The sequence below is a fragment of the Perissodus microlepis genome, chromosome 22 (genome assembly GCF_051167445.1).
Source record: "Perissodus microlepis isolate ML-2025 ecotype Zambia chromosome 22, ASM5116744v1, whole genome shotgun sequence".
Lineage (NCBI taxonomy): Eukaryota > Metazoa > Chordata > Actinopteri > Cichliformes > Cichlidae > Perissodus > Perissodus microlepis.
The window spans coordinates 17,540,432-17,566,335 of record NC_140481.1 but is presented as its reverse complement, the minus strand read 5'-3'; the positions used below and the strand labels follow the sequence as shown (position 1 = coordinate 17,566,335).

Sequence of the window (25,904 nt, the reverse complement as noted above, 5' to 3'; positions counted from 1 at the left end):
GACGGGATGAGGAAACACAGAACACAAGGAGTGGGAACAAAGCACAATACTCACATCACTATATCCACTTAGGCTACGTTCACACTGCAGGTCTTAATGCTCAAATCCATTTTTTTCAAATCCGATTTTTTTTGTCTGCTTGTTCACACTACAAATAAAATGTGACAGCAAACGCGCTCTAGTGTGAACCCTCAAAGATGCGCAAAAGAAGACGTCACACACAACGCGCTCTGTTTAGACCCAGACCAAACAGTATTGTTTGACTGATGGCCGTTAATATAAAGACTTGTTTCGGACTTTACGTTTCCCAATTTTGCTTTAAGTTATAAAGTTATTTTGTTACTTGCATATGGCCTAATAATGATCCTTATTGCTGTTTTAGAGAGGAGCAGTGCTTCAAAGGATAGTTGCAGATTTCTGTCAGAATCTGCAGATTATACAGTACAAATAAAATGTTCACGTTTCTCCAACGTTGTCTTCCCAACAGTTTCACTAACATCTACACTGGATGGTCAGGAAGCGTTCGCGATGTCTTCTCCGGCGCTGATAATTGGCGTCTGTCTTGTGTCAGTGACGTAAAAGATGGATTTAATGCGACATGACCGTTCAAACAGCAGTTGCTTTCTAAAACATCAGATATGTATCAGATTCAGTACCACATAGGAAAGTGACCCAGATCGGAATTTGAAAATATCGGATTTGTGCCGTTCACACCGTCATACCATGATCGGATATGGGTCGCATAGGATCAGAAAAGTCGGATTTGATGTGCCTGCAGTGTGAACGTAGCCTTAGACACACAGAGGGAGACACAGGGGTCCACTACACAGAGGGAAAATTACTAAATAAGGTATACAAGGAACATTACCCTATAGAATAACTAAAGACTGACACTGAGGACTTAATACATAATTCAAAATGACAAAAACACAGGAAACTCAAAACACTGGGTCGAAAAAACCAAGGACCCTGACAAGTGGCTGTAGCCCAGGAATTAGAGCAGGTCGTGTACTGATTGGCAGGTTAGATTGGAGGGTTAGTGGTTCAATCACAGTCTGCATGCCAAGTATCCTTGGGCAAGATACTAACCCGATGCATCCATTAGAATATCAATGTGTGTGAACGTTAGCTTGGAAACACTGAAAATCATAGAAGAAAGTGTGTGAATGGGTGAGTGTGGCACCGAGTGCTCTGGGAGAGGAGGAAAGCGCTATATAAGAATCAGTCAGTCCAACTCAGTGCGCTTAGGCATGCAGACATGGTGGCAACAACAAAAATTAGATATAATAAATCAGAACTATTTATACCTGCATGTTAAAATAGAGCTTTAGCTTGTCAAATGGCTGTAAGCTGCATTCACAGTACTGGCAAAGGCCACTAATTTTTAATTTTATTTCACAACAAAATAAATGTATCTAATGATAATTTCCTTTATACATTTTTGTTTGCTAGATATCAGACATCACAATCATATGTGTGTTTTTTCACAGTGACTGAAACTCAGTGGATGTGACATTTGAGATAAGTTGTGTCAATTGGAGTAACACAGGAAACTTTTGATTAAATTTAGAAGATGTACAGACAATAGGAAGGCATGTTTGATTTTCCCAGAATGTGTCCAAAGCTACATGCTGAAAATCAGCATGCTCCTGGGAGGACGCCCAGCTGGCGTTCTCAGATCTCCCATTAGTCACATTTCCACTACAGAGCCAAAAAGGACAAGCCACGGCTCATGCATACTACTCATGAACCCCCCAGAACAAAACATGTTATAATTCTTTTTGGACTTGCAGCCAGCACAGATGACAAATTGAATGGATTGTGGCTGCGTTACCAAACAAATATGGCTTTTGATCTTTATGTATTACGTCCTCTTGATCTTACTGTCTGAAGCAGAGTGCCCTTTGCATTATCAGAGACGAGAGGAAGGTAGATGAGAGTGGCATGAGACATAAAGTCAAAAAGACAGGAATGATCAGACACGATGAAAAATGGCAGGGTGAAAGGAGAAATGACAAAGAGAAATGGGAAAAGGATGTGAGCAGAAGGAAGAGAGGTGGCTTATTAGATCTGGAGGGAGAGCTTCTATTTTTTTTGTCGCACTCTCTCGTCTTCTTTGTAGTATCTCAGCTGGTGCACACAGCACATGCTGTGAAGCTCAAATCGCCCCTCAGATCTTCAGTGAAGCAGACACATCTCATCGTGGCCATTGTGTGGGAGTCAAACCATTAATTTGTCAGTTGTATTTTTTTTACTGGCACAGAAAGAGGTAACAAATGATGACATCCAACTTATACATGTAAAAGCTGTAGTGACAAAGATAAATGATGGCCAATCTCAGATAAGGCTTTGGTTTATAGAGTGTGTTGGGGAAAAAACAGCAGTAAAGGTAGATTTTATAGAAAAAATTGGATCAAAACAGTTTTATTAATAAAATATGAGGTGCAAAAAAGTAGTAGAAGCTCATAAGACAAAAAGGCGTTGTGGAAAAAAGGTTAGACATGAAGGAGCATATCTGTGAAGTACACCTGCTTGAAATTTCACAATTTCTGCAGAGAAAAAATACACATAGCTCTGCAACCCTTTTGCAATCATTCAAGGGTCTCAACACGTTTAAGCTGAGGTGTGAAAATCAAATTGCACCTCAAATCATTTTTCTGTTCTCCAAGAGGATAACTGAGAGCCGGAAATGAGACATCGGCGGGGCGGTGGCGGAGGGGAGAACCAGGCAGTGTGTATGCTAAGGATTTATCATTTTCTACTGATGCTATTCACCTTGCAAATCTCTCAGAAAATCTCTAGTGCTCCCCCTAGCAAACACTCACACTGGATATTTGAGCCTAAATGAAGACAAATTATTCTGCACAAATTGGACAGACTGTGCAATAACTTCCAAATTAAATTCCAACACTGGACTGTGAAAGACACACAGGTTTTCACCACGATGAAGTCTTTCTGCTTGCGCTTTTTATAAGATTTCTTTGACCTTAGAAATGAGTCACAGAAAAAAAAACAATCCCCGTGTTTCTCTGATTGTCTCTGGGTATTGGCTGAGCAAGAAGGAGAACAGATGCTCCTTTAGTCACAAGAATAAAGCTCAATCGTCTCTGTTGGGCTGAGTATGTATTTCAGTGGGTAGTCTCTGGCTGGGGATGTACGTGAGGGGGCTGCAAGGTGTGTGGGGTTTTTTTTAATATATATTTTAATTTTGCACTGGAATACAATAAGTGTGTGCACACAAGCTAATTTATTTGTGTCCATGCCTCATGTCTTTATGTACACGTGCGGGGGTGCTGGAAGAAGCATTGGAGATAGAGCCAAATCTATGTGATCATAGTCAGTCCGTCTTTTATTTTACACAAATACTGATGCCAAACCTGTAATCTAAAGTTTTAATTAATAAAAAATAATATGCAAAAAAACCCAAAAAAAACCAGTGCTGCTGCCTGGTAAAATGTAGCCGTGTTGTTTGCTGTTTGGTAAGTTTAAAATTAGTGGAAATTTACACACTCCCCAGAAACAGATTAAAACATGCAAACTGAGTTTTACTTAGCATAGTTGTTGTGCTCAATCAGCTTGCTTTTGATGTTATTTAATTATAATTGTTAATCAGGATTTTTATAATTACTAAGGGTAAAACAACTGATGCTGAAGCTGAGGTATGATTGCAGGGCTGGGATTGCATTTATTCAGTGCAGACTTAAATGCTATGATTTTAGCAGCAGTTCTGGGTCAGAGAATGAGGTAGAAAATTATAGAAAACCACACGGTTTTGCCTTCAACAAAGCTCTCCTTTGACCTTTTGTACAACTGAAAATAAAAGATCAAAGAAGAGGCAAAAAAAAGAAACATGAAGCTGTTTAAAATGGTTCTACATTGTTGAGATGGACACACACACACACGCTAACACACACCTGCACAAAGGTGGAGATCACAGGAGACTGACCTTTACCGGTTTTGTCGTGACTCACTCTGGCTGAGCGAGCGCGCAGGCATGTGTGCAGGTGTGTACATGTGTGTGCATGTGTGTGCAGGTGTGTACATGTGTGTGCATGTGTGTGCAGGTGTGTACATGTGTGTACATGTGTGCGCGTTTGCCAGGGGATCAAACAATATCTGTGCATGAGAGATAATGAGACTTTAAAAAAAAGTAATACTGCAAACACTGCAGAGATTTTGTGTTATCTGTACTCCTAATCTAGTCTGCTTACATATGGTTTTGTGTATGTATGTTGTTAAAAGGACTTATGGGGGAAGAGTCTTAATGATCTGAATGCTAGAGGAGCTGCTAAGAGTTTATCTCTCTCCCAGTAGGCACCCACTCAACAAACTGTAATTAGTGAGTGTGTCTGCGCACACATGTACACAACATCTAAACAAATCCAGCTTTTAAAATTCAGCCATTTTCACCGTACTACTGAAAAACACAGCAGTTACCCAAATAAAGAAACACTATCTTTTGTTTTGCTTCGATGCATGCATTACGCACTCTCTAATCCAAGTTGCATTAGCGTTTGCCTTCAAATGTCTCATTGTAAGTGGAGTGTACGAATGCTCATGGTGCTCAGAACTGTAGGAGCAGGTCTGCCATGCAAACAGCAAACTGCTGTGCTGACCATCCCTCACTCTCCTTTGATTAGATTCAAAACAGCACTTAGCCCTGCTGTGCTGTTCCACGCATAACAAATGACATCTCTCCAAAACCTCATTGAGTCTAATTTTCCAACCTGCCATGAAAAAATATCCAACTCTGACTCACAAAATAACAAGAAGCTGATTGTTGCCAACATAATAGAAATGTATACATGTTATTTCCCATAAATAACTGCAGGCAAACACCTGTTACACCAATCCGAAGAAAGGATGCATCATTAAGAGGTGGTGATTGATGCTGTTTGTTTACAGCTATAAAGCCGCAAAAATAACACATTTAATTCTTTAAAGTCATACTTCTCAATACTGCATGTGTATGTTTATAGTATCACGACTATGCACATGGTATCACATGACTGAGAACATTGTTTTATCATCATTTAGACCCTTTCACTCTCTCTCTGATAAATAAATACCCTACGGAGTGAAGACTAATGAATGTGTTCAGGCTGTTAGCAGCCTGATATGTTTTGGGGGAGTCAGTAGAGATCAAAACAAACCAAAGGGGCAGCAAATAGTGACCATGTGGATAAATAGAGCTTCGGAATATGTAAATTTGAAAATGTTTGCTAACCTCTTACCCATAACACGTTTAAAAGTAGAGTTCAAAGTATTTAAAGATGTACTTACAGACTTCCAGCTTTAACTTACAGGGTTTCACATATATTTTGTTTTATATGTTTAAAAATTGCAGCCACTTTTATACACAGCCCCCATTTTCAGAGGCCAAAAAGGAAATGTACAGTTGGGAAACAGATCAGAGCTGAGTCCTTGGTGTTTTATTGCAAATAAGCAGAGAAAAGCTCTGGAGTTTGTTTGTCTTTGACAACTTTCACTAGAGCTTTCACTATAAGATCAAAGACGTGTTGATTCAAGTAAGAGAGTTTATCAGATAGCAACAAGGAGAAGTAAAAATCAAAAGTCTGGTCCATTCTGATTATCAGCTCAGCAACACCAAAAGGTCTTAAAGAATCAGAGCCACTTCGACGGGACAAGACTCAGCTGTTCATCTGCATCGTAAAGACAATGGTCAATCATTTATGGACGCCAGTGTTCACAGTTTGGACAGAGAAGACAAGTGGTTTGAAAGAGGAGTGAAAGAAGCCATCTGTGTCCACTGTGAATGACCATCTTTGAACAGAGGGCTGGTTTACGACACCAACTGTCTGCCATCTATAATCCAGTTTTGAGATCCCCTCCCAGACGCCTTAACGCCCACTCACATTCTGCGCCATTTTACCTCAGTAAATCACATGACAGGTTAGGGTTTCACAATGGGTTTACCTGAAACCTTGGCTGATTGTGACCCACACCCTGATTGTGACTTTTGCATGTGTGATTAGACACTCCCATTGGGCTTAAATTCTGGGACTGTCCACCAATTGCTCTTAGAAGTGAAGAAGCTTCTTGGATGAGAGGTGAAACATCTGCAAGAAACTTCCAGATGCATTTCTTTCCAAGCGCTCTAGGCTACGATGACCTGGATGACTGAGAACCTTCACAAACAGACAGAATCATTGTGAAGAAAAACAACTGCACCACATCTAATCAAGTAAAAAACAATCTCAAAGAGGTAAATGTAACATTGTCAGGGTCAATCAACTGATGCCTTCATAATAGAGGAAACTACAGCAGGTTAACAAAACGGTACAAACCACTGGTTACACCAAAGAACAGCATGGCTAGATTAGACTTAACCTGAATAAAAGTGTCTTCACAGTTCTGTAAAAATTATTTGGACCAATTAAACCAAGATGAACTTGTACCAAAATAATGGGAAGAGAAAATTATGCAGAAGGAGAGAAACGGCTTATGATATGAAGCATATCACATCATCTGTCAAACATGATGCCTGATCTACATGATATTATAGTATTTGGATGTATTGCTGCCAGTGGAACTGGGTCCCTGGTGTTCATTGATGATGTGACTGCTTGCAGAAGCACGATGAACTCTAAAGTGTACAGCGCTAATCTCTCTGCTCAGATTTAACCAAATATGGACAGTACACAGTCTGTGTAATATGTGATGACTGGATGAATAAATAAATATCAATCAAACATCAATAATGACCCAAAGTGTGGTGCAAAAGCAATCCAACAGTTTTTCAAAGGATATTCTTCAATGACCAAGATAGGCACCTGATATCAACCCAACAGAGAAGCTTTCAGTGACTGAAGACAAAACTGAAAGAGAGACCCAGACATTTAAACTAAAGGTGGCTGCATTAAAGGGCCAGCAGAGCAGCCATTGACTGCAAACAATTTTCATCCAAGGCATATAATCTTTATATTTAGAACACAAATATATTAGTTTCTCCAGTTATTTTTGAACCTCTGAAAATGAAGTCCGGTGTATAAAACTGGTAATTCTTTTTTGCAAAACCTCTTGAATTAAAGCACACAATCAGAATGTCAGTGTACAGAGGCAAAACAACAACAAAAAAAGAGTTTTTGTCTAACAAATGATGGATCTAACTGTATATCAGTGTTGACACACACACACCAGCAGTTCAGTTTCTATTAAATCACCTCCTGTCATTTTCTGTGCCGTCACCTCCCGTTTAGATTTTTGCTTCTTTGTGAACACGGATCCTGGATCCAAAGAGCCAAAAAAAGATTTATTCAAATAAAAATGACTGATCTCAGATAGAAACAAATATCTGAACTACCCACATTTGCAGCTTTCTCAACTGAGTCAAGTTGGGTTTACCTTACAGTATATCATCCACCTGCATTTACAGTTACCACATCAAGGCATTTGCCCATGCCATAAGTGAACTAAAGGTGCTGAACTCAAGTGTATCTGTAAACTGGGGGTACCTGTCAACAACATTACTAAAATATTAGCTGAAAGCTTTTGTTCATGGTCAGAATTCTCCATTTAAATCATGACATAAACAAAGAATGAGTTGTAACGTTGTTAAATGTTAAGTGGAAGAATTCACTTTTCACTTTGTAGAAACATTCTGTCGTTAAACTCGACTCAGGTTAAGCTCTCCATCCTACATTTAACTCGACGTCGACTGACACATTGCTGACATCAGTCTAGTGTGGTGGATCAAACACAGCTAACAGGGATTCTTTTATTAAATAAGTTAATAAGAAGACCAAAGGTTTGACATCTGCTTCTTTCTTCTCCTCTCTTTCCAGCAGCACTGTTGTGTAATCTTTTCTAAATGAATGATCTCGTGGGCATCTTTTAATTAGCAGAGGAGGTCTGGGCGTCGAGTGACTCCCGGCTGGCATGTGAAACGTGTCACAGCTCTCCTCGTTCGGCCCTCCTTCACCGTGCCTCCTACTCTAACTTGTCCTCCTCTAATCGCCTTGATTGACAGGATTATCAGGAGTCCACCCACTTGGAGCAGTTTGTGACCCGCTTCCTGCTGAAGGAGACAACCAATCAGCTTCATTCACTTCAAAGCTCACTCGAGTGTGCCATGGAAACCACAGCTGAGCAGACTCGCCAGGAGAAGTAAGAACAAACCTCCCCTGGTCATTCACACACACACACACACACAATTAGTCTTTCAAACTTGGGCAGAATATATTGTACAATAGCACCAATAATTACAGCTCTCACTTTTTTTTTAAACCACACACATCAGTTTGCCTCCCACATTTTAGACTTAAGGATGCCAGCATAGGTTCTTCTTAAGTGTTTGTGAAACACACCTGCTTTCTGTTGCAATCCAGCAGTTATTTGTCCTAATTTATCTGATTAACCCGTTCTCCATGAAGGAATATCTGAGAGAAGTGAAGCACAGTGCTGGTATGAGCTAAAACATCTATTGTAGTTCTCTTTTGCATTTTAGAATCTTTCAGCTCTTTCTCTTTCTTTTTTCACAGACAAGGTGCCAAATGTTGCGTTAACAAATGGTGCCAGATCAGTCAGTGCAGTGTAAAATACAATACAATATATATAAAAATATTTATAAATATTTCAGTTCAGTTCAGTTCAATTCAATTCTATTTTATTTATATAGTGCCAAATCACAACAACACCTCAAGGTGGTTAATATTTTAAGGTAAAGATCCTACAATAGTACAGAGAAACCCCAAAAATCAAACAAACCCCTTTGAGCGAGCACTTGGTAACAGTGGAAAAGAAAAACTCCCTCTTAACAGGAAGAAACCGCCAGCAGTAAGGGCAGGAATACAGAACAAAAAGCAAGCTGTGAAATATAACCAGAGATTAATAATGACTAATGATTAAATGTAGAATGGCATAAAAAAAATACTGAGTGAAATCTAATTTGATATGAGTTAATATACCGAACATATATCAAATGTTTAAGTTCAGATATTTTACTGATTCATGAAGAATATTTGCTCATTTTGAATTTCATGCTAACAACACATCTAAGAAAACTGGGACAAGAGCAACAAAAGGCTGGAAAAGTAGAGCCTTGTTCCCTGTGCACCCTCTGTGCACAGGGAACAAGGCCAGGGATGAATATTTGATGCCCGCGATCTTCAGGTCTTTGGGTAGTATTGTATTAATGAAAGACGTTATTCATTGAAATCACTGCATGGGCACAGAATAATCCGTTTCTGAGGAAAAGTTAAAATTCTTCTTGAAAAATGTTGGACACTACATCCCTTGGACTAAAGTGGAGAGGCACTATCCAGCATCAACGCTCAGCTCAAAAGCCTGCATCTCTGATAGTCTGAAGGTACATTACAGTGCCTGTGAAATTGGAAGCTTACACATCTGGATTTGGCTTTAAAGCAACATATGCAGCATATAACATCCAGGAAGATACTACACTGCATACTGCATTTATTGCAATAGCATGGCTTCGAAGTAGAAGAGTGATGAACTGACCTGCCTGCAGTCCAGACCTCTCACCAACTGAAACATTTGGAACATCATAAAACAAAACATATGTTAAGCAGCTCGACTCTTCTATCAGGCAAGAATGGGACAACCTCTCCCAAATATCCAGCAGCTGCTCTCCTCAGTTCCCAGATGTTTACAGGCTGCTGAAGAAAGTAGGAGGGATGCTACATAGTGGTAAACATGGCCCTGAAAAAACATTTTTGAGACATATTCCTGCCTTTAATTTAAAAGTGAGCTTGTATTTTTCTTAAACTGGTAGACTTTATGAGTTTAAACATTTGATATGTTTTCTGTTGTGAATGAAATATGGGTTTATGAGGTTTGGGAATCACTGCTTTTATTAACAGTCTATACAGCATTGTTTTTCAGAATCAGGGTTGTTGGATTTCTGCTGCTGTGTTGTCACAACTGTCGTGCAATGTGTAAAAATGGCAGTTTGTTTTTACTACTGCAAGCCTTGTTTATGAATACTAGAATGTTAAAAATATGACCTTAATGTGGTCATGATCTTATTATTATAATTTTTATAAATGCACTGACTGCTAATGAATACTCGCCTCTGAGCGTGAAAAGTGAAGGAGTGATGATTCAACCCGAGGCTCATGTTCTTAGTGGACTCTGTTTCAAGTATTTGATCAGTCTGGATCTGCGTTCAGGAATCAGACATGCCTCATTAGTGAGGATGACTCACCAGCGTGCAACATATTATATATGGTGTGAGTGTGGATATACATGGGTGTCCCCTGCAGGTCATGTCTGTGTTCATTATAATCCTGGTGTGTTTAAAGCACAGGTAATGATGCACCTGTCACCGATCTCAGATCAACAATTGAGCAACAATTTGCTGCCATTTGCAACCAAACCTGCATTCAACAGATTCTGAAATTGAACTGTTGCTAAATAATACATTTGTTTTGTTTTGTTTTTTTATTCCAGGCTGTCTTTGTTTTGTGTTTCTCTAATTGCTCTTCGGTCTCTGCGGAGGAAACATATTGCTGAAAACACTCCATTGCAAACTCTTGCTGTGTTTCTAATTAAGTGCTTATTGGATGCTGGATTTTGGTATTCCAAACACATTAATCGCAGTCCTTAAGTCCTTTTGTTTTTCAATTGCCACCTTAATCTTCATGCAGCAAAGGTCGAAGCTCAGTGGAGAGCAGCTGGTATCTTTGACAAACATGTGACACTCCAGCACTGAGAGGCTTTGGAGTGCAGTACAGGAACAATGCAAATTATTTTTATGCCTTCTGCTGGAAATCATACAGAATTTTCCTTGACATTTGTGATCAAATTCAGGAAGAATGACACAAGTGATTCCAAAATCAAAATCAAAAATTTTATTTATGCTCATTTTTTGACCCTCAGGGCAGAAAACATGGACACCCAGTACAGTAACTCAAAAGTGAGGCGAAGTAGGGTTTTAAAGTTCATACCATGGATGCAGCTACTAAGAATCTCTGATGCAAAAACCCCAACACAGGACCTGAGAAATGCATCTGTAGATCCATCCACTGTTCACTGAAGCCTCATCAGAAACGATCTCAGTGGAAGGGTGGCTGACTAGAATATGCTTAAGGAACAAAACAAGGAGAAAAGGCTGAGGTATGCCAAATTACACAGAAACTAAACAGAAAAACAGGAGCAACCAGTCTGATGGAGTGAAGAATCTAAATTTGGAATTTTTCGTTCAAGTTATCATCAGCTTGTACGGAGGAGGTCAGGCAAGAGGCACAGCAGTGCACGTGTACAGCCATCTGTAAAGCATGATGGAGGCTCTGTCATTGTTCAGGGCTGCATTTCAGCTGGTGGTGGTGGTGCACAGAAGTGCAACCAGATTTTAAACAAAAATCCTACAGCATCTGGAAAAGATCTGATTTGCAACAGGTTATTTTTCTGTATGGCAACGATCCCAAACAGACTACCAATGCAGCCAAAGGAAACCTTGATAGAAAAACAATGGAACTTTATCACTCATGGATTGTCCTCCACAGAGTCTGGAGCTCAACATTACTGAAGCAGTGTGGGATCATCTAAAGGCAGCAGGCATCCAAAGAAGAGCTTTGAATGTCCTTCAATAAGCCTGGATAACTATTCATGAGGACTACAAATTACTAGAAACCTCCCAAAGAGTTTATGCTGTGTTGGAAAATGAATGTGGTCCAATACCCAATAGTGACTTTGAACTGATGAGAGGTTGAACATTTAAAAAAAAAAAAAACCTTCAAAGTCCAGTCACTTTTCTTTCCAAGCTCCAATTATTGACTTCCAAGCTCATTAGAACTGCACAGTCTCTGCTTTTGCCTTATATGCTGCATTTCCACGTATGTTTGCACATGTTTCAAGAGCTCACTAAACCAGTTTTCCCATTTTTCATCTCAGAAATAAAAATAGGAAACAGTAGAGAAATGAGGGGTGGCTTCAGTCTACTACTTTAGCCACATTATGTCTCTTATGTTTTCCCACGTTACATCTGCAGCTATCGAAATCGCAACCAAAGATCCAAATCCCCATCAAATCATTTTACTTCCAGTTATATTTTTGGGTTGATACAGTTTTGCTTTCCATAATATTTTGTTTCACACAATAATTATGTTGACATTTATTCTCATGGGCAGAAAATGATGCGCTGGGATAAACAACCTTTAAATTAAGGAGACCTTCACAGACCGTCTTCCCTCAAAATGCATCGTTCTTTCACTCTCACGTCATTTCAAAGTGTGACTGTCGCTCGCTCCCCAAGCAGCTTCTCCTCTTCCTGCAGCCGTCTCACTGGAGAAATTGCCTTGTGCGTTTGAATTGCTCCGTCCTTCCAAACATTCGGAGATGTGGTTCTCTCTGGTGGTTTAAAATAGGTTTTTGTATTCAGTTGTAGGTATATGTGAATAGGCTATGATGGTATTACTCAGAACTGAGCTTGGGCCATAACAATGGCTCAAGAGCTTTATGTTTCCTATTGGGTTAGCATTATCTTCTTCATCATCCTCTCTGGAAAAAGATGAGCATTGAGATCGCACTTTGCTCTCCAGCTTCGAAACCTCTTTTCCCTCCTCCTCAGTTGGCATAAAAACTGTAGGAGGAACATGTGGATGGGGAAGCTGTTGTGCTTTGATCTGTTAGATATCTCTGAAAGTTTTAGCAATTAAAGCAGCGATGTAGGTGAGATTATGACTCACTGGCAGATCAAAAGGGATCTGCCCCTCCCAATTTGTCCTCATCAAGTCTCAGTGGTATAGATGTATTAGACAACAGCTTGTGAATTAAAAACTGTGCTATGCCCCACCACTCTCTTCCCAACAAGAGCAGATCAAGCTGAAGAAAACCTGGTTGTTTCAAAAGTCATTACATTAAGACTGAAATGAGTGCACTCCTGAATACTGCACAGTTACAGTTGAAAAACAAAGTTTCGATCACACAGTCTTGAAAAACAAGTGTATCCCATGTAAAATGTTTTCTGTGTGACTTTTTAAAAATCAAAGTAAACGTTTAAACATGTTTGAAAGAACAGATTCAGTCTTCTTTTGAATGAAAGAAGAATAAGGAATAAAATAGCTTAATAGACTGGTGAAGAGGGCCAGATGTGTCCAGGCCAGCCCCGTAGACTCTATAAAGGAGGTAGGTGAGAGGAGGATGTTAGCCAAGCTCATATCCATTATGGGTAACACCTCTCACCCCTGCATGAGACTGGAAGCCCTGAGCAGCTCCTTCAGCAATAAGCTGTTACGGCCACCGTGTAGGATGGCGCTAAAATATACATGTATGTCTGTGTATACCACTCCCACTGTTTATTTTTCCTTTTTTATTTTTCTATTATTTCCTTAATTCACTTTTTCTTTCCCGCTGCTGTAATAAGTGAAGGGTTTGTAAAGTTTACATCTAGAGTATAAGTTGGTCTTATACCTCAAATTGCTTCCATTTTAGCAGTAATAATGTTTTACCGTGTTTTGCTGTTCATCTGCCATCAGTCTCCAACATCAGCTTCCTGAAATTTTTGTTCATTCTCCCTTATAAAACTTCAGTTTCAAAGGCTTTGTTGGTTTTCTTGCAGAAAACTGCAGATGAAGAAAAACACGTGATTACAGCATGCCATCATTTGTTTTAACAAAAGTAAACCAGAATACAGAAGCAGTGTGTGAAAAACTAAATATACCCATGACTGTAGAAGCACATTTAGCAGCAATAACGTACTGTAAGCAATCATTTCTTGTTTGGCTGGGTTTGTAGTTACTCTGATAATTGCATGCTCTGGTTACACAGGACCTTTTTTTTCCACGTGACTGTATCTGGTAATAGTCCTGGAACTGAAAAAGAAGTGAGCATGTAGGGTGTTTAAAATGTAGAACGAGTTCAAAATAGAATTATGACATGCTATGTACACACGCACATGCATGCGCGCGGGCGCACACACACACATGCACATAATCATGCATGTTCACACGCAGCCTGCTCACAGACACCCTGAGGTCCCTTCAAAGTATGGGAACCAACAACTTGACAGCAGTAAGATAAATCTTAGGTGAAGACACCCTGTAGGTGCACATACCTTGTCACTGCCATTAGTATCACTGTCAGACCAGCATTACATAGAAATTTAAAGCAAGTCAAGACAACTGTGGCTCCAGACACCTGATTCTCATCACAGATTGTAAGAAATAGAAGAAAAAAACAAATAATTTTACTGTAATTTTGTGATCACCACATACGACATGTGCTGAAAGAGCATGTGTACTTTACAGAGGGCTGTGATGCAGTGTGTCCTTCAGCGGTTTGACGTTTTTTAAGAAAAACATAAAGAAAGTAAAAATGTATGCTGAAATATGTGAGGCTTAGGATATTTACTGGCCTGTTTTGATTCAAGACAGGGTCCTGTGAAGCCAGAGGTGTTGTCCATCCAGTGGTCGGGTCGTCGCTCTAATCGGAGGCTTCAGAGAAACAACAGCCTCTCCCCCAACAACCCTCTCTTTAGCCTCGTCGGTTCAGGTGGTTTTTTTTTTAATGTTTTTTATGTTTAAATAACTCTGCATCACCATGTTGTGTTGAGTTATGTTTGACTGTGATTCCTTCCTTGAGTTATCCTGCCTTGTTTCTGCCAGAAGCACAGGAGGGGAAGGAAGGTCATGTAGGTGTGAGAGAAACAGTGCAGTGAGACACACAGAGGGAGCTTGAGATGGAGGAAGGCTGTGACCACATGTGTTTCTACGTTTAGTTTCAAAGCCACTTATCTGGTGCACAGGTGGAGGTTTGAGGTTGCACATATTTGGAGGTCAGTGGCAAGTCTCAATGCAGTACCTGCAGAGCGCACTATAATTGGCTGTCCTGTTGTTGGCTCTGCAGCTAAAACATACTAACATTAGCACCCCTGCTAATATCAGTTTAGCAGGGGTGCAGGGTCAAATTAGGGGTCAGCTATTGACTTTGATTACATCTACAAAGCTTTTTTTATGTTTACGTAGTCACTGTCAATTATAGTGAGAAAAAATGGCTTCTTAATGGCTGCTTATTTCTGTAATCTGAGTTACTTCTTTTGTTCTATAATCTATTACTAACCAACTCCAGATACTACTACACAGTATGTGCTGTTTACCACAAGCTCTGACATTGTACAGGACTGTAGTTACTATACAATCAATCAACCTGCTTTAGTTTTCAGCTTGTTTAGCTGTTCCTGGAGTTGTTTTGCCATCACCTGCAATTTCTTCATTTTTTTAGTTTGCATCTAGATTTTACTTAACTGTCATAAAGCCTGATTCAAATTAAATAAATATGAAATCTAGGTATGATTTTTATAATATTTCTGATTAGAATCCTGATAAATATTCCTTTATCTACGACAGTTACATGTTTCCAGTGGTTTTTATTTTCATTGTTATACGTTTTTAACCGTTGACCTGGATTATAGCGCCAGATGTGGTTGCTAGGAGATCTGCAAAAAAACGACAGAGCATCTAGGAACTTTGATTACAGTGGTCAAAGCTTTTCTCATTGATTGGCCTGGTTTCTTGTCGCATGACATGAAAGGGATCCTTAAAATGCCTCCTGGCACACCGCCACCCCTTACCACAGCGACTGTTGAGGCAGTCAATGGAAAGTGTTTAAAATACAGTCGATGTATGCAGCACCTTTCATCCCCACCTTTCTGACTGAAATCCATCCTTCTCTCTGCTTCTCTCTCCCCTCCAGGTGTTTATGATGAAGACAGCCAGTGGATAATCCAGGTCAACAGACTGCAGAAACTTATCGACCGCCTAGAACAAAAGGTTACTTGACCTTTCGCTCAGCCTTTCCAGTCTCCTCTCCTTCCTACCTTCTTCTTGTGGGTCTCTTTCTGACATTTCCTGTTTCGCATCTTTCTCCTGTCTCTGTTTCAACCATTTGAGCTTTGCATCATTTTCTGAAACTAACCTGAGATTATGGCAAGTGGATTTAAAACTGTGTCAACATATTCACTCGTCCAACAACACCCACCCACATGCAGACACATGCACATATGTACGTATAGAGGCAGCACCAGCTGCACACAAACCATCATGGCTGCTCTCTGCATGAAATGTGGTGTAAAAAGTAGATAAAATAAATTGACACGCAAACCCAGAAAAGCTGTGATCTGTTTACATTACAAGTGCAAGACTGTGAACAACTGCAAGCATAAATATGAATAATATAAATATCTGAAATTTAAACCCCAGTTTACTCTAAATGCTCATTTTTTTCAAAGCATTATTATGATTAATGCTTTTAGGAATCTAATAAAATATCCTTATTTCATTATTTAATGTCTCTCTTTGTATTTTTAATCATCCTTTTATACGTTTTGAATTATTTTATGAAGATTTCAATTTTTTATTTTCATTTTTGGTTTATATATTTTAATTTTTAAAAATGTATCGATATAGTAATGTTGTTTTAATTGAATGCATTTATTAATTTATTTTTTATGTAGTTATACTCATACATGGTAACCACAAGGACTCAGAAGATAAATCTTAGAGCTCATGAGATCATTACCAAAAAAAGAGCTCTACTAAAACAAAACAAAAACAAAAAAAAACCAACTGGTTTGTCTGGATATTTCTTTCTTTGTTCTGTTCTGCAACTTGTTTGTGTTGCCAACAGCTGGAAAAATCTGTCACTGCAGGTTTTAAGGAGACTTGATTTTCTCTTTTTCAGCTGCTGGAGTATCTTTGAGTGACTTAGTATAATTCAGAGTTTATATATAATATAATTAATTATTCATATTGATATCTCATCTTCTGTCTGCACCAACCCATTTTATCTTCTCCTTCTCAAGACAGCTTTCTTGTGATTGGGTTGGGCTTCTATGCTCACACTAGACATGCAATTATATGGCCTTAGATGGTCATAGAAAGATATTTGCCTTCATAAACTCGTACAGAAACAAGGAGCAGAGAAGGCTTCCTGGAACTGAGCATTTAGAGCTGTTTGCAGTTTTTGGCTCATGGTAGTAACAGCTCATATATGTGACAATAAATCTGTAAAAGCATACCAATGGGCCGTGTAATACTTGTAAATAAAGACTGTGAATGACGGGTTATACACTGAGATAAATGAAAATGAGTCACTGGTAAAGGACTCATCACTTCCTTTTGTTCCACAGGAGATCCGTCTGGAGCCCGTTGAAGAAGAGGTCTTGGAGAGCAAATCGGTTTGTTTTTCCTTACTTATCTACTGTTCACCTGTTTTTCCACAGTGACCACTTCACTGTTCTCACATGGAGGCCAGTCAGTGTTGTCATAGCAACAGCAGGGTTTAAAGTTGCTCTGTCTGTCTTTATCCTCCATCTGTTTGTTTAGGGCTCAATATTCAGTTAGAGTAGGGAGCAGACATTAAGGTGCGAGGACGTGTGAGCTAGGGAGTCGATGTTACAGTGCCTCTGTGTTCTTGTACTGTTTCTGCAAAAACCCATAGCTTAGAATACTGGCCCTGTGAATAATACAGGACCAGCAGTAGGAAAAAATATGAACAATACATCGTAACTTATTTTTATGCTGGAGCCAAACTCTGATGTTTTGCCTGCATCAAAAAGCGCAGTCTAAACGGGTTCTCCCAGCAGTTTGATTTACAGTGATGTGGAAAAGTGTATCCTCTTTCTCTTAACCAGGTCTAAAAATCTCTAAAAACAGAGGTTTGGGCATTTTGCTGTATACAGGTGTGATGACACAATGTCAAGGAGCAAAGACATCAGCAATGATCGTAGAGAAGCAACTGTTGCTTCCCATCAATCTGGAAAAAGACATTTCCAAACTATTTATTTTACAGTAAGAAAGAAGAGAAAATCATTCAAAGACAGCTCTTCCTGGGAGTGGAAGTCCCAACAAATTCAGCCCAAGGTCCAAACCACTGAATCCTCAGAGAAACTACCAAAACCCAAGTGCTACGGCTCAGACCTGCAAGCCTCAGTTAGCATGTTATATGTAAAAGTTCATGACAGTACGATTAGAAAAAGACTGAACAAGGATTCGGAAATTTTCCTGGAGAAAGGTTCTTCTCTCTAAAAAGAACATGGCAGCACAGATTAGATTTGCAGAGTTTTTAAGAAGTGAGGCTTGGATTAGCTTTTGCTAAATAAATAATGTCATGCTGCAATATGTCATAATGTCACGTGCTGTTGTTCACCTGAAGTTATATTACCTAATTTTAGAACCATTTTGTATTATGTCTTGATTCGTTAAAGCTTTGAGCTGGTTGAGGGTGTACTTTCTTCTTCACGTGACTGCATTAGGGTCGTTACTCCTCGTGCTTGCAGATAAACGAGGGTGAGTAAAACTTAAAAATCTTGGACTAAAGTAGAAAAAAGTCCCAGAAGGAAAATGGCAGTCAGGCACAACAATGTCATTTAGGTTGATTAAAAGTGATATACACACACTTCCTCCTTCACAGATATTTTGATGTATCATAGATGATTGTCTTCATCGCATCACATACCCACTGTACTGTGATTACTTTTTGATTCCCACCATTGCAGGAGGACATGCATTTCTTTTTACCCAAAGTGTAAAACTTCTACTGACAAACAAAATGTTTTCCAGGTTTGTATTTGTGTCGCTGAATGTGCTGGTTTGTGTGTGTGTGTTTGTGTGTCCACATGCCAAAGCAAACAGTAACTGCTGTTGCAGTCTAAGCTGCCTGGCACTCATTTCATGGCTGAAATGATGACTCACTGACTATCACATCAACACCAGCACTAACAGGATTTCTCTTTAGTTTCTTCCATCATGAAAATCTCAGCAGCATAGCCAACATCTAATATTTTATATTTTTCATGCATTAGTTTCAACGTTTTAATGCAAAAGCAATTGCAATTATTATTTTGGGAAATAGCTATTTTATATTTTAACACCTTACTGCCACTTAACCTTGTCAATATAAAACAGATACATTTATTTTGTCTAACGGCTGAGAGAAGCACATGAAACATGTTTAACATGAGAACCCCTCATTGCATGTAGGGTTTTTTAGACATCTCTGGAGGTCCGTGATGTGACACATTCAGGTATGTCAAATATGAAATTGTGAAAAAAACAAAACAATCTCACGTTAGTTAAGATGAAGGTTTCTGACAGATAAGGGCCAAATCAAGTCCTGCAGCTAAATTATTTGCTATCCTGAGCTATCTGCAAAGGGCAGTGTTAACGAGTGAGAACTCAAAACTGTAAGTGACATGAAACCACTAAAATCTTTGTGTCATATTGATAATTTCAGTGGATAGCTCAACTATAGTTTCTGTACCTTAGATGCTTCTTACACTTCTAATAGTTCTTGCAAGCTGTTTTTATACAGCACTGTGCAAACGTCTTTAGCTACCCCTCTCTGACTGCTTTTAGTTCTGTTCTCTGTCAGGATGATCCCACACTGCTTCAATAATGACGAGGTCCAGGCTCAATCCATCACTAATAGTGTTATAGTATGTTTTTGTGTATCAACTTTTCTCCCTGTTTCTGTTCTTTTAGAATGGCCCCTTCTGATAATGGTCAGGCACAAGGAATGAACTGATTAAAGTTATTGAAAAGGCTCTCACACAAAAAAACGCTTTTAAAGACCTTCTGAAAGTCTGGATCATTGTTTGTTAAGACCACTTTTAGAAATTTACAAAAAGTCTGGATCCTTCGAAGATAAATATAAAAAATAAGAGGTTGTTTGAGACTTTTGTACAGTACTATATGTGCCCAAACAAAAAGAAAGTGGGATTTAAATAGTTTGTTTCAGAGAGAAGACGGCCTGAGGAGCATCAGTGAGGCTATTTTATAACACAATATGTGTGCGTTATGTTTATGGAATGATTTGTGTTTGTATCCTACTGCAGAGGCAGCTCCAAATGAAGGTATGCATATGAATGTTTCATGCTACTGTCATTCTCATTACTAATTTGATGCAGACATCTCTGTGTGTGTGAATTAATCAATATGTAATTTTGTTTAATTTGCTGTGTGTCACTGGGAATAAATGGGCTGCTGAGTAATCCAATAATGACCCACAACACAAGACTGATGTGTGTTTGTGTGCGTTAACATGCCTGAGTGGATGCGTCCCTGAGTGTGTGCATGCGTGCGAGGGTGACTTTCTCCCAAATTAGCCACTGAGAGAGCGAAAGTGTGTGCATTTCATCAGACACACCCATACACATATATACACACACCCGCAGTCGTGTTTCAGTCATTTCAAAAGACATATTGACTTACCTTAATTTCCTAGAGTCTCACCCTCATTAACACACTGCCTGCTTTATAGCCAACAGGGAGACCATTCACTTCCTGTTCTAATCATCTGCTCTGCTGCTGTTAACAATTCCTCATCAGCCACAGGAAATGATTAGCAGGTTGTCTACAGTCATGGGTACACCAGCTTTTCCCCCCCTGCTGTTCACACCTTTGAACAAGATGTCTGTACATGCTTCCTCTAAATGTGTTTTCGGGGTCATATTCTGGTCTCTGAGCAAATGTGTTGGCACATTTATTCAGAAGCTGATGCCAAGACCTTATGAGACATGATCATTTTTCACTTTACACTTCTGCGTGAGTCACAATGCACTGAGCAAATTCAAAATCCTGCCAGATTTCCAAACACCTCAGCTCAAACGGCCTCTCAACATACGAGAAGCAGCCTCTGTCTGTCTGACGTCTGTGCGCCTTTAAATGTTGTGTTTGCATCTTGTCTCTGCAGCACATCCTAATAGTTCAGAGGCAGCTCTCGGTGCTGGAGGAAGAGCTGGAGGAGTTTCGTTTGGCTCTCAGACAGTACATGGAGTGCGCCTGTGCCCAGACTGGATGTTTGCAGTCAGTTTATATTCTCTTTGTTCATTTGTGTCAGGGATTTACTGCTTTTATTTTTATCCTTTCTATTTTTCACATTTTTGTAAAGGCTTGATTAAGACGGGCAGACAGACAGGTCTTGTGAAGCTGCCCTAACCTGAGACTAAAAATATTTCAGCTGCTTTTCTGGCATTAGAAACTATTTTTAACATATTGCTTGCATTTCTTGAGGAACAGAAATCATAACGCATGTGTTTTAATAAGATTCCACTGAAATGCTGCATAAGCAAAACTAAACATCTTCTAGCAGTGAAGGAAACAAAGTCACACTCTGATATAAAGACAAGAGCTTCACCTTTGACCTTTTGATAATTATGTCAACTCATGGACCAATTAGAAGAATGAAGGTGATCTTCAATTCCAATATACATTAAATGCCCACTTTATTAGGGACACGTGTTCAACCGCTCCTTAATGCACTTCTGGACTGGTTTTCATGTAGCGCTTCTCTACTCAAGCAAATAAGGCGTTTTCTACAACATGTCCCATTCACCCATTCACACACATTCCAACCCACTATCATGGCAAAGCATGTAATAGACAGCGTGTCCATTTCCCCCTTTGCTTCAAAGTGTGAAATGCACATGCATGAAGAAGTTGCAATAAGCTGCAGTACCAGCAGAGGGAGATAAATTATTTCAACCCAACATGAAAATAATCACAGGAAAGTGTTCAAACAGACACTGATATGTAAATACGTATTAGCCACCTAGTGTAAAATCTTTCTAGCATAAAAAGACCCTGGAATGTACTGCCTCATACCTGCCTCGGTCACTTAGTGACTTATTGGCTTTAAATGTATTATGTCCCTCTGATGGAACTGCAGAGGGAGATACTATTATTTATATTATTTCATTTTACACCACTGTTAATGGGAAAGCCAGGAATGACACCTGTCCTCCACAAAAGCCTGAGCAGGCTTACTGCAACAAGCAAGAATAACTTGCGGCAACTTCTTCTAAACAGTAAAAATTAATACTTACTTGCACATGCAAAACAGAAAGGTCAGATGTTTGTTTAAAGGAAGATTAGTTAGAGTTATGAAGAAGGCCGAAACATATTCTTTATACGTCGAACTGTATGATTTGAACCTTTAATTAAAAAAAGTAATTTATTAAATCACTAGAGAAATATGAACATTGCTAAACTATTAATAAGCTACTAGTTCACCACTCCCCAATACTACACAGCATCCTTTGTGGCCTATATCATATGTGTATTACAGTGTAGTAGTGAAATTTAAGCTTGACTAGTGACTTAAATCTATATCAAATTAAATACATATGGCTGGTTTGAGCCATTGTCCTCCTAATAGGAGTAAAGAATCAGTCTTCTGTCATAGCTCAGGACATTTTGTGAGTTCTACTGTTGTGTGCGATCACAACAAAGCAGATAAAATAACATTTGCATTTCTGCCTGCCAAAACCTCCCAAAAATCTGAAGCTCTGTCACCCGAGTCGCTCCGTGAGTAAATTCAGCAGGACAAACCGAATTGCTCTCACATACTGTCACTCTGGTTTTAGACTAATCCCAGCAGCCTAAAGGACAGCTTGACATTTATATGCTTTGTCATGATTGCTTCTCTAAATACTCAGTCATGTTTCAGGCTCATTTTTAAGTTAAACTGTGATTAATAAAACACTAGCCTGCTGCATGAAGCCTCAACGTCAGGACGAAACCACACAGTGTTTTTGACAGACCCACAATACCCGCATGCTGTCAGAGTGTAGGACACAATTCGGGCAGAGAGGCTGTGTTGGGCGACATGATGCAGCACACTAATTAGTAACTGCATGACTTAACTGCTCTCGTGTTTTGTATTTGGCAGCATCGCAGTTCAGCGGCTGGCAAATGAATCACGCTTCATTCTCTATGAATTCTGGGAGCACAACAACGTGTGGAAGAAGTAAGTATGCGCCTGTGACAATGTAGTTGTTACTTGAATGTATGTTTTAACATGGAATTTTTATACATATTGTTGTGTCACATCATGTATATTTATCAAAATGAAGGATTCTACTTAATTTTCCCAGTTCTATATATAAAAAAAAAACACTCATTGACCCATCCCTTCCCAAACAAACGGCTTACAATCAAGCATTCCCAGTGTCAAATCACATAGCTAAATGTAATATAAAAGCACAGCGTGGGAAAGCAAATGTATAACAAGATCATTTTGTTTGGTTAAAATCACAAATCAAAGACAAAACCGTTGTGAATAATGCAGACCTGCCAGCATTTCAGGACTTCAGGCTGCATTTCCGCCACATCGTCCATAGCGGTCTGATTGTATAGAGGTTTCTTACATGTGCACATTGTTGTTCACATTATTGGACATTATACAACCAGATAGTAAAACACAAACCAGAAACAGATTGTTGTCCTTCAAACTAAAAGTTTTGTGTCATATTTCGAAAGGACAACTTTTACTTTTTAGGCAACAGTCCATTTCCAGTTTGTGTTGCACTTTTCACAGTTTCACTACCACCTGGAAACTGTTTCCAGACAAGCTGGTATGTCTCGTGCAAACTACCGGTGATTGCAGCAACTTGATAGTGACCAAAACAATCATAAACCAACGGGTGAAGGAATACACATTTCTCCCTAGCAACCAGTGGTTGCCAGGTCTCTAGGCGAGCGTGACTGATGCCTTATTCACTTGACCCAATCATGTAGTTTGTGGTTATGTATCCACAAAACTTCAATAGATGTCTGTAAGAAAATGACCCCACTGCTCACTTGATTACCTCAGTAAACACTTTCCTAGTGTCTGATCTCAGTTGTTAGTCTCTCGGTTTTTTTAATTGCAGATTGTTCAGCTTTTTCATTTTCTAACTTATGGACACATTTCCATTGCTGGAAAAACAATCCACTTTTATGGATTTTATAAATAAACTTTTATGACTGTTTATGTCTAAATTTTATTTTACCATGTTTGTTATATATACATATATTTTTTTTATGTTTTTTTATGCTATTGTTCACATGTTGTCTATGGATGTACTGCCATGAACACTTAGCCAATGAGAAGTGTTCAGCTCTGCAAGTCCTGCCCCTAAAGATCATAAACTTTCAGGAAGTGAATCAGGTTGAGCACATTTTAAGGAATTGTTGGTATGGCAGTTTTTTTAGTTGCTTTTGTGTACATGTTTACATATTTCTGTTTTTGTTTTTTTGTTTAAAGAATTTTAATTTATTGACTTTTAATAGCAAATAATTTGGAAAACTAGTGTTACGCAAACAGCTGAACTCAAAATCAATATGAGAATTATTCATTTATTTACTAGAAAGAAATTATGTAGAAAACCTGCCGTGACCCGGATTTGAACCGGGATTGCTACGGCCACAACGCAGAGTACTAATCACTATACGATCGCGGCCGCTCTGACCTGAAACCATCTTTGAGTTTTCTCTTTTCTGCTCTTCAGTCACCTACAGACCAACTACAGTAAAACCTTCCAGAGGGGGAACGTGGACTTCCTGGAAACTCCTGAGACCATTACCACCATGTTGGTTCCTGGTAAGAACATCCATAGCATCAACAGTGAACTGTGTGATTCAGGCAGCTTTTACTGGGGCTGCCGTTAATCATAAAAAGAATCCTCTCCAGGCAAACAATCGATTTTTTAAAATTCAAATCAGGGCTCTGCGGTGTTTGAAGTTATTCAAAGGTCATGCTGAGAGATCTCTGCTTTGAGATTTCACCCAACAAATGTGATTAAGCATCAGAGAAATGAGATTGGTTAAGAGCTTGACACTGGGAAATCAACAACGACTCAGTCTACTTGTCTGCACAGTTAACAGTGACTTTTCTTGGTTAAACGTGGCACAATTTGCTCTCCTGGAATAACGTAATTGTTAATATTTTAGCATGTGTTTTTTATGGTTATTTTGTGTTTTTTTTTTCTCTTCTCTTTTCTAATTCTACCTTTAAAAGTGTCACTTTCAGCATTGGGTCAGTTATTTTTGTTTTGTGTTTCCACTGCAGCCTCCTGGTGGGTCCTCAACAACAACTGAACGTGGACACACACTTCTCTTTACTGATGGGTGCAAACAAACAGCAACTGGCCAACACATCTGGAAGTCCACAGCAAGAGCAACAATGCCGCCCTACCCCTGACACGCGCACACACACGCGCACGCGCACACACACACACACGATGAACACATTTTGTGAAGTCATGGTGATTAGTATCTATTTTATGACCTCCATGTTCCTTCATAGTTTGGTGGTAGCTCAAATAGCTCACGCGTGTTTGTTTACGTTCCTCGGCCATCCTAAAAGCAACAACCTCAGTAGACAGTGATCAATCTGATTATCTCATCGCAGTGTTTGACATGACATCATCTATAGTCCAGAGTAGTTCATGAGAGAGGTGTGTGTGTTTGTATAGGTTAATTTGTGAGGACCAGCGTGTAAAGTTTTTGTCCCCATTGTTGGTTTTAGGGTTCAGTTGATTTGGGGCTGGGAAGTCTGTTAAAGAATGTCCTCACAGATAGCCATACAAGTATATAGGTGTGTGTGTGTGTGTGTGTGTGTGTGTGTGTATGACGTGTGTATGCATCTGTGTGAGTGACTGAGAGCGACTAATTGATGAAATTGTATCAACTGTAGCAGCTCTGGAGAGCTCATTAAACCATAATACTGTTGTTTCAGCATTTATTGAGTTAAAATGAGATAAAAGCATAAATAAAGACGATATTATTGTGTATTTGTGGGCTTCTTTTTCTCATTCTGTGAGTGGAAATGATTTCATCTCTCTCTTGGTGTTTGTTTCATATTTGTCTCTCGTCACAATATCTTAAATATGACAAATCAGTCTTTTTCTTTGTTTATATTTTTATGATTACGATTATAAAAATAAAATTATTTTTATGATTACGTAAAAGTGATATTTCATGCACAAGCATCAATTGGGAGCCTTATTTAATATCTACATTAATTTACTTAAAAAATAAAACAGGGTCATGCGAATAAGACCAAAGCAAACACATTTAAAGCCTAACACACTCTGACTGAAGCCTTGCATTTTATGTCCATATATATACTTAGCTAAGCAAACTGCACCACTGTGTGGACAGATA

General features: G+C 39.1%; 1 protein-coding gene across 2 annotated transcripts in view; it reads left to right on the top strand.

Annotated features, from left to right (window-relative positions):
* The window catches only part of necab1 (N-terminal EF-hand calcium binding protein 1), a 38,414-nt gene extending 12,883 nt beyond the window's left edge, over positions 1 to 25,531 (top strand). The window contains exons 6-14 of one of the 2 annotated variants that reach the window (XM_084919232.1): positions 7,991 to 8,127; positions 14,351 to 14,472; positions 15,673 to 15,749; positions 17,108 to 17,155; positions 19,814 to 19,831; positions 20,671 to 20,783; positions 22,648 to 22,725; positions 24,248 to 24,339; positions 24,808 to 25,531. In XM_084919232.1, the coding sequence (XP_084775358.1) occupies positions 7,991 to 8,127; positions 14,351 to 14,472; positions 15,673 to 15,749; positions 17,108 to 17,155; positions 19,814 to 19,831; positions 20,671 to 20,783; positions 22,648 to 22,725; positions 24,248 to 24,339; positions 24,808 to 24,836 (714 nt within the window). In that variant the 3' untranslated portion in view covers positions 24,837 to 25,531. The remainder of the gene's footprint in view (positions 1 to 7,990; positions 8,128 to 14,350; positions 14,473 to 15,672; positions 15,750 to 17,107; positions 17,156 to 19,813; positions 19,832 to 20,670; positions 20,784 to 22,647; positions 22,726 to 24,247; positions 24,340 to 24,807) is intronic. The other variant, XM_084919233.1, reaches the window with a different exon arrangement.
* The last annotated feature ends 373 nt before the right edge of the window (positions 25,532 to 25,904 follow it).